Source organism: Alligator sinensis, unplaced genomic scaffold (assembly GCF_000455745.1).
Source record: "Alligator sinensis unplaced genomic scaffold, ASM45574v1 scaffold1588_1, whole genome shotgun sequence".
In the NCBI taxonomy this organism is placed as follows: Eukaryota; Metazoa; Chordata; order Crocodylia; family Alligatoridae; genus Alligator; species Alligator sinensis.
Window position 1 is genome coordinate 133,556 of NW_005843091.1, and position 9,776 is coordinate 143,331.

At 41.1% G+C, this 9,776-nt stretch overlaps 1 protein-coding gene across 1 annotated transcript in view; it reads right to left on the bottom strand.

Moving 5' to 3' along the window:
• Positions 1-387: 387 nt before the first annotated feature.
• The window catches only part of RUNDC3B (RUN domain containing 3B), a 101,151-nt gene continuing 91,762 nt past the window's right edge, over positions 388-9,776 (bottom strand). The window contains exon 12 of the mRNA XM_025193702.1: positions 388-2,800. Coding sequence (XP_025049487.1) covers positions 2,655-2,800 — 146 coding nt within the window. The 3' untranslated portion in view covers positions 388-2,654. The remainder of the gene's footprint in view (positions 2,801-9,776) is intronic.

The window sequence follows — 9,776 nt, forward strand, 5'->3', positions numbered from 1 at the left end:
ATTTGGAATGAATTTGATACCCAAAAGCAGAGATGGGTAGAAGATAGTGGGACTTATTTTATGCAGAATTCTGAGGAAAAGGAGGGATGTGAATTATTAATTAGGTGACATGTAAACATGAAAACACAGAAACTTGACACCAACTATAAAATGTAAAATGTCGTTAGCAGAGTGAAGGAATAGAAAAGAACACGAGACTCCCCCTGTGGACATTGAGTTGGATCAAAGGAGCATTGCTGATGGAAGATAAATGTCTGTTTTTATATACACTTTTGGGGACTGAATGTTTCTTTAAAGGTTATATTTTTTTTTTTAATAAATTGGATTCATTATAATAAATAGTTAAAAAACAGAATAGTACAAAGATAGGAACTGGTAAGTGATGATAGTACAAAAAAGTTTAATTTACATGCAACAGTTATGATGCACAAGGCAACAAAATACAAATTTAGGCATTTATTTTTGTTCAGATATTTTTGAACTATGGATAGCATTTAGAAGAGAGACATACAGCCAGTTTCCCATGCACAAACATTGACATTTACTAACTACTACTGGTGTGAAACATACTACAGAAAAGACGTACTTATATGACACTGCATGAATTTTACCCTAGTCGCTCCAAAAAGAGAGCCATCAGCCGACATGACTAAAAATCATGATTATAGCCAAAGAACAGGGAGAACTGTTTAGATAACAGCACGCAGACTGCTGAAGTTACCATACATAAACATGGAAAGTTAACTTAATGAAATCCTGATTCCTTTGTTGTTTATATTAAAAATGCATCTTTAGTTTACAAATTAATATTTAATTAATATTGTTTCAAATAAACTACTGGACTGCCATGACAGAGCAGGGGCTTAGTGCAAGGACCAGGCAATTACTTTATGTGATAACAGGCATTCTGGTAGACCTTAAGAAAAGAGCTCTACTGTTCAAATTGTATTTCAGAAATCATTATAGTTATTTCTGGAGACGTATACTATCACACGCACCATCTACATCTTGCATTGTTCTGTTTGCAGGAATGATTGATTAAATTCCTATTCTTTACCCTGCCAAACTACAGCAGTAGTGCTAAGGGCAACATTACAAGAGGCACATTTCTCTGTATGGCTAGTCAAATGAAGCAGGCGGCATAGCAAGTAGTGTCTATTGTAAACAACATCCTGAAAGTAAGCTGTAATTAAGGATCCCTAGAAGTTTTGCAGCCACTCATGTAAACAGTTTATGAAACGTCTTTGGCACAACAAAGCATTTCCCTCATGATTAATAAATGCAACACTTGCATGCACTTACATTTTGTTTAAAAAGTTATCAATGGGACTAATAAGCACTACCCTGACTAGCAAAATTCTTAGATAAAGGATTCAGTAAATTTTACAAAGAATTAAGAATATAGTTTGCAATACAAAAATTATTTTGCAAACTTTAAAAAGGGTGGGACCATCTGGAAAGTTTAGTTTTGTTTTAAAATCCTTTCAAATAATTTGTATCAATAGTTTAATCAGTGACAGAATTTTAAAGGATTCACTTTTAAGTGTTACTGAACTGTATAATCAAGCAAATACCTATCAAACTACTTCATGAATGAGAAAAAAAGTAAATGTGAGAATTTGGCATTCATTTAGTCAATTATCCAATCTAAATTTAAGTTTTTAAAAAAATGCCCTGAATTCTTTACAAGTAAACATGAAAAGAGACCCCCCCCTTCCCTCCCCCCAGCTATAATAAGTCCTAACACTACCCCATTTCTTAGTCCCATTCTTTGACTTTCCTCTACCCTTTGCATTAAGGGAAGATAATGCCAAAAATCAAGCTTACCCACTTTTCACATTGCAAAGTTTTCCCTAAATTGGATTATGCAAATCATTTATCGATTTGCCTTCAAATCCTTTCGTAAGCTTGGAAGTAGCTCTGTTACTCTGTCCCACGATCAAGAAGTAGGGATATATTCTTCATGATGAGAAACTAAATAAACATTGGTCATCTCCAAGTGGCATAATGATAACTGGGATACAAATTTAACACTTAGTCAATGTTTCAAAAGAAGCTGAATAAATCATCTCAGTAGAATAAAATAAACTATTTGAGAATCTACATAAATAATAGAACAAATATACACAAAAAAATTACATTTTTAAACATAAAATATTTAGAAATTAAATATTTATTTACCCGTCAAGACTGGAATTCATGCCTCTTCTGCAAATGTTGGCAATATGTATAACTGTAGAGAAGTGCTCTGGTTAAGAGCAGAGGGAGGTTATCAACTCTGGCAGGGTAACACAGATCATGGCAGTTAAATAGAAGGCTAATTTAATCTGTTTTTTTGTTTTTTGTTTTTTTTTACGATGTATTAATTCATACCTTTATCGCACAAAATTCTGTACCTGACTGGGAATCTCAACTAATAAAAGGTTTCAAAAAGGAAATCTGTACATTCCTGTTAAAGAAGAACGACAAAGGATGTGATAGATAACACATATATTATTTGTGGTTTTTTTAAACACATAATTACAGAAAAGGACAAAATAAAGCAGCAGATTCTTTAGCTTGCTTGAATTTTTAAAATGTCTTCATAGCAAGTCTAATTATGGAATGTAAATTGAATGCATACAACATAAAACCCCTTCATTATGTATATCTGCTCAGGATGGAGTTAGACCTGGACTTGTCATCTCTGTTGTGGGACTCGCAAGATATTCACTTGATTTCAGACTTGTGAGAGATTTGTAACTTGCTACTGACGTCAGAGAGCCACAGAGACCAAGCAGTGATGGGGTGTCCTCTTTTCCTGTTAAAAAATAAATTAAGCTAATCAGTATTATAGTGCGAGTCTTAACACTAGATTTACCTGAACTCAGATAACATTGAAGAAGCAGAAATCTAGAAATTCATTTATCACAATGCCACAAATACAACTGTGTGCAAAAATGTATCAAGTCATTTGACAAAGTTCTTTGGGTAAATCTGATATCTTTTATTAGACCAACTCAAATAGTTGGAAAAAACCTTTACAAGCTTTTGGGTACCAATACCCTTTGTCAGGCTAAGGAAGCATCTGCAGTTGGTCCGTGTTCTTTTGTACCTAAAAGCTTACAAAGAATTTTTCCAAATGTCTGAGTTGGTTTCATAAAAGATAATAGATTTACCCAAAGAACCTTGTCTACCTATGTCCTTAGACCAACACGGCTACAACCTATACCCCTCGAGTAATTTAAGGCATGCAACTATGCCCTATATCAAAAGTGATTTACACAGCTGTGTAATACTACTCCCATAATAACTCCAGTTCACAGCCTTCCTCCACCCCTCCAAGCAGACTATTTGTAGTTTCATGGAGACTTTTTTTCTGATATTTAGCTAAGCCTGCATCTGCTCCTCCTTCAGAGCTGAGGAAGGGCACTTGATGCTTGTCTACCAGCTCTCGCAACTATATAGTTGATCCAATAAAAATATAATACAAAAAAGCCTTGACCCAGACATTTCCTGACTACCATGGCTACAACATTCGAAACCTACTTCGGTATTAATCACGTATTAATAGCACGTTGCCAGAATAACATTATAACTAGAAGTAAGTTGCTTTGAATCTCCTCAGAGGAAAAAACATTGAAATCAGTCATTACTATTTTGAACATGTTTCTTTTTCATCCTTCTTAATACTTTCCCATTGAAAAGATACTAGATTTATAGTCCAGGAAGATGGAATCATAAGGTACACTGGTTTGCACAAACTCTCACATACTGTCCTACCATGCCTAAAACCTGATCTGAAATCTAGATGAGGCTAAATGAAGAATATACCCATGTTCCCTATCCTGCTCAGATTGCCAACAGTGGAACTAATTAGTGCCAACTGTAATGATTTACTTTTGATGCAGACACCTGTCCATAAAGATCATCTTGCCTTCCTCCTATGCCAACAGACACCAAAAAAGCGATGAGTACAGTTTGGGTGACTGTCAGCTCGAACTGAATTTGAAAGCTGACAGAAGGCCCAGGAACTTACAAACCAGGCCACCAAAAGGGAGCTACTAATTTTTAGTGCCTGAAGTCTGGGTATTCATGTCACCTGGCAGGGGTAGCAGGAATATCAAGATGGAAATGGTTGCTCCTGGGTATTCAGGGTGGCATAGTACTCTCTAAAGCAGCAGCTGGATTTGACAACTGAAAAGTTAGATTTCAACTTCTACAATGACCTTCAACACTTTATACTAGAGGTGCACTGATAGAGATGTTGGGGGCCAATACCAATAGCCGATATTTAAGGAGGCTTATCAGCTGATACTGATCAGATATTCATACAGCTGCCATCAGGTGGTAAGTCCCTTGTGGTAAGCCCCTCCCCACTTCCCTTCTGACTGCCCAGCTGGAGGCAGCTCGCCACACTGCCGGCTCTGCCCCATGCTGCGCTGCAGCTGCGCACAGCACAGGCATTTATTGGCCCCATCGGGCCAATATCTGATATAGACAATTTTCTTCATATCAGTACTGATCAGATATCAGATATTTATTGGTGCACCTCTACTTTATACACAAATTTACAAAAGTACATCTTCAAGTCTTCAAGCATTATACAAGTAGTACTGGTTGCTGGGTCACAGGGAAGGTAATACTGAATTGAAATAGTTCATTTTACAAGTACGGATTACTGCAAAATCTGAACAGTATTTAGAGATTAACTTCAAGTATCTGTAAGAGCTCTTAATAGCTTGACAGATCTATTCCTGAATAGATAAGTAAACTGTTGTCAAATGTAGTAAAAAACCCAAACACTGTTATAAGCATAGAAGAACATGTAACATGTCAGCCCAAAAGGATTATCTTTGCTGAATTATTCTTGGTTGATAATAAAAGATGTGCACAGAACTCTTCTCAACATTAGCCACTGCCAGATCAGCACTGGTAGCTCAACTGCTCTAAACCAGCTAGGCTCTGTTTACATAACCCTTTTTAATTAATTTTTTTTAACGGGGGGGGGGGGGGGGGGGGGGGGGGGGAGGTGTGATTTTTTGTTGAGGGGGGGGGGGGGGAGGGGGAGGATGATAGAGCTTGATCATGGCTTTTAGCAATGTCCGTCAAACAGAAGGAATTTTACAGATGAATAAAGTTCTCTGTTTCACAAGTTACCCATGGCCAGGTTGTGAGGGAATAAGGAAATCTTTATAGTAAGTTTAGATATTTAAGTATTTCTTAGAATTCTCCTGATTCTTCACATTTACCACAAGGTGGAGCACTTGAATTTTCTGAGAAGCAGAAAGCCTTTCAAAGGAAAGAAGGTTTATGCTAACTGCTGGCTTTCAGTCCCCTCACAGCACCTGATGAAGTAAACCTACTGCTTACAAAAGCTTATGCTATCTATGTAGATCTCTAGTTAGTCTATACGAAACACCATGACCACGACAAACTTCAAGAAAGGAGACAAGTCTGACTGTAGAAATGACAGAGGGATCACTTTGCTGTCCACCACAGGAGAGAACGTGTGTTGCAACAACTCTCCCCTTCCACTTGCTGAAGAGCTGCTCCTGGGATCTCAGCGTGGTTTAGGGCATCAAGAGACAACTGACATGATCTTCACTGCTCACCAGCTGCAGGAAAAATGCTGGGAATAACAAACCTCTCCACATGGCCTTCTTTTACCTCATGAGAGCCTTCGACTCTCAACCCTAGAAGTGCTGTGGAGGATCCTTCTGAAGTATGGATGCCCACCAAAATTTGTCACCATTCTTTGCTGGCTCCATGACAGTATGTGAGTGGTGTTCTCAGTAGTGGATCTATTTAGGCTAAAGACAAGAGTTAAGCAAGGCTGTGTCATCACTCCAACATGCCTCTTGATATTCCTTACTGCAACTCTAAATCTGACCACCAGCCAGCTTCCAGCTGGAGGGGAGCTAAACTACCGAAAGGATGGTAAACTATTTAATCTCAGATGACTGTGAGCCAAAACCAAGACCACCTTGACCTCCACCATCAAGTTCTAGTACACTGATAATCATCGACATCTTTACCAAGGCATACAAGAAAATGAGACTGGCACTTAGCAGTCACAAGAATTAAGGTCCTCCATCAACAAGCTCTTAATGAGCAGTCCCGAGCTCCAGTAATTCAGGTTCATGGTGAGACTCTAGAGAATGTTGAGTATTTCCCGTATCACAGAAGCCGTCTCTCACAGAAGGCTAACATCTATGAAGAAATCCAACATCGCCTCAAACGTGCAAGTGCAGCTTTTGGACACCTGAGAGACCGGGTGTTTGAAGATTGCAACATCAGATTCAAAACCAAGATCATGGTTTATTAAGCAGTCGTAATCCCCACTTTACTGTATGGAGCTGAGATGTGGACAACGTACAGGAGACACCTAAAGTTGCTGGCAAAGTGCCATCAATGCTGTCTGCAAATGATCCTTCAAATCCAATGGGAGGACAGACACATGCACCAACATTAGCATCCTCTCACAAGCAAACACCATGAGCATTGAGGCAATGATCATCCAACATGAACTGTGCTGGGCTGACCATGCCATCCAGATGTCCAGCTCCAGACTCCCAAAGCAAGTGTTATTCTCCCAGCTCAGTCAAGGTGTATGCTCGAAAGGAGGGCAGAGAAAGCACTTCAAAGATATCCTCAAGACCAACATGAAAAATTGCAACAGTGACCAACTCATGGGAGACTTTTGCCCAGGGCTGCCCTGAATGGAGGAAGAGTCTGCTGCAAGAATCTCAGTACTTTGAAATGTCATGATGACAACAGGAGACAGAAAAGCAGAAGTGGCAGAAACTGCGTGTCACGGACTGAGTCAAGAAACCAGAGCACCCACAATAAAACTTGTTGATCCAGCATTGGCCTTGTCAGACCAAGGTCAGAGAGGACCAAGGATCCAGGCTTCCATTTCCCAAAAACGATTTTCCCTTTTAGCGAGAAACTCACAGATTTCCCCCTTTTGCAACAAGCTCTGCAGGCCAGCAGAGATCCTGCCTGCAAGAGCTGATTGCAAAAGGGGCGAGAAACCCCCAGCCCTGCCCAGAGGAAGAGGGAGAGGGGGAATGACGGCACCCAAGGCTCTCGGTCAGCCACGGCTCAGCTCAGGCTCGCTCTTTGCCCCTGGAGCCTGTGAGGCAAGTAGAGCTTGCAGGGGGCAGGGGCTCCCTTCAGCAGGGCTGAGGGGCTGCGAGTCATGGCTGGGGGGCACCGGCAGGGCTGGAGGGGGACCAGAAGTCAGCCCCACCCAAGCCTGCAACAGTGCGGGGGCTGGCTTTGTTCTGCTTCTGCTGCAGCAGCCGGAGGCAGTGTGCTGTGGAGGGGAGCAAGGGGTGGCTGTGGTGGGGGGAGTGAGGGGCACCAGCAGGGCTGTGGGGGCTGTGGGAGGCCTTTAATTTAAGTCACGGATTTGGGGGGGTTTTATCAGAGAATTTGAAATTTTTTTTATCAGGGAAATCCAGGATCCTTGGCAATGACTCTAAAACTCATGCAAAGCTGGGACCTACTCTCAAAAGTTAAAATACAAAATACTGATGCCAACTGCACAGTGCAAGAGGATGCGAGTTCATGGCTAGGCCACCTAAGAAGAAATAATGAGGCATCCCTTCCAGCTTATCTTACTATATTCATGACGATTTCAAGCAGGCTCCTAGTTGTCTAGTATGTAACCGTGTGAAATGTCTATCCATGATTAATTAGTATGGTATATATTTCTTTTGCAATTAACTCATGTTATGAACAGAAAGAGTCATTCTCCATATGGGATAGATGTCTCCTGGTTTACTTCTGTTTTGGCTACAGGTTCCCTTGATTTTCCAAGGACACTCTCCAAAACCTTGTGTTTTTTCTGGCTGTTAATCAGTTTCTTGATATGTTCCAAACTTAGTAGAAATGAATAACCTCTCGTCACCAAGACCATTTCTCTTGCAGCCTGCTTGGTGAAAAAATCATCACCTTATAGCTAATTACTGGACTTTGCTTTGGTTTGGGCTCATTTGACTTTGAATACTTGTAGTAAATAAAGCCTTTTTGTCACTCATCAAATGATGCATCATGTCAATCCCTAGGCTAGTCCAGAATCGTAGGTTTTTATTAGCTAACAATCAGCATTGGCCTTCAGGCCACAGATAAGGCAATCATGGAAGACAATCATCCTCAACTGCGAAGGATTGTCAATGATGATGAGTCTATAATGTGCAAATCTATCCTGCCTTCTGCCTGACTTCAGATTAACCCTGCTAGCCACCTCTCTCTGTCGGTACCGGTCTACCTTAATTTTAATGAAAAACACATGGAGACACATGTAGTCACAGGCAAAAACAGCTGCTGAATGACAAATGAAAAAGGGGAGTACAACACTGAAAGGGAGGCGGAAAGGTCCAATGCCTGGATATTTTCATTTAAAAAGTATAAACTGAGGCTATTTACTCCATAATCCCAACAAGAGACTCACATAATTTAAAGGTTAACTGTAACAGAAAGATGGCAGGTGATACCACATATTCTTTAGTATTATGGTGAGGGAGTAAGTTTGTAACATTCATGCCCCTTCTCCACATTACAGGCATCATGCAATTAACTTAATTATGCAGTTAACTTAAGACCAGCTATATGTCCAAAGTACCTATCACGTGATAAAAAGCTCCAACCAGCTATAAAGCTAGACCTAAAAAATGTGTACTAGCTTTATAGCAGGTTGCTATTAAGCTTTAATTTGCATGTGTAACAGGGCCCTGTGGCTGGGAGCCATATCAGCTGGCAGGACTTCCAGCTGCAGGGGTGCATCATGCCCAGCATGAAAACCCTGAGCCTTGGGGATCATGACTGGCATGATCCCCAAGGTTTAGGGGTGCGAGAAAACCCTGGTCCATATGGGGCTCTTGGCCCTGGCTGCGCCTCACATGAGATGCAGCTGGGACCAAGAGTCCCATCACTTGTGGGAACACATGCTCCTGGCTGCATGTGGCCCCCTACGCTGGCAATAAAGATGTGATTGAATCTACAATCTACATTGTACCTGCTGCAATGCACGTGTGGCACAGCAGGAGGTGCAATTGTTTGAATCCTGCATTAGATCCAACTGCATCTATACCTACATGCGTAGAGGGGGCCCTACATTCAGACCAGAGCAAATCTAGATCTGAACACAAAGCATGATGTCACATACTTATTAGGGATGCGCGAAACAGCACTATTTCGTTTCAACTTCTGTTTCAACGTTTCGAAGGGACAATGTTATGTTTCAAGTTTCATTTAGTTTTGAAACTACTGTTCCGTTTCTTTACTTGAAACTGTTTCGACAGTTCGCCCATAGGCTATAATGGGGAAGCACAAAACTGCCTATGACTTTGTCATTTCTATCCTGATTCACATGAAACTTGCAGAGATGGTAGCCCCTTCTGAGGTCATGAAACCTGCCAAGTTTCAAGGAAACAGGTGGAGGGGTTTCTGGGAAACTGCATGTCAGCCTTGAAAGCAAAACTTGTGTCATGTGTGTCTGTTAAGGCAAAGGGGGGTGAAAACTGTAGGGATGGTAGCCTCTGCTGAGGCCTCAAAGCCTGCCAGCTTTCAAGGAGATAGGTGCAGGGGGTTTCTGGAAAACTACACCTCAGGCTGCTGACAAGCAAAACTCATGACATGGGTGACAGAAAGCAGGCCAGTTCAAACAATGCTGCCTTTTATGCTGTTTTTCCATCCCTCCCCCAGAGCACCAGGATTGGAAGGGACCTCAGGGAAGGATGACAGCCACTGGCCAGCTACACAGTCAATATGAGAGCAGTCCTTCCCCG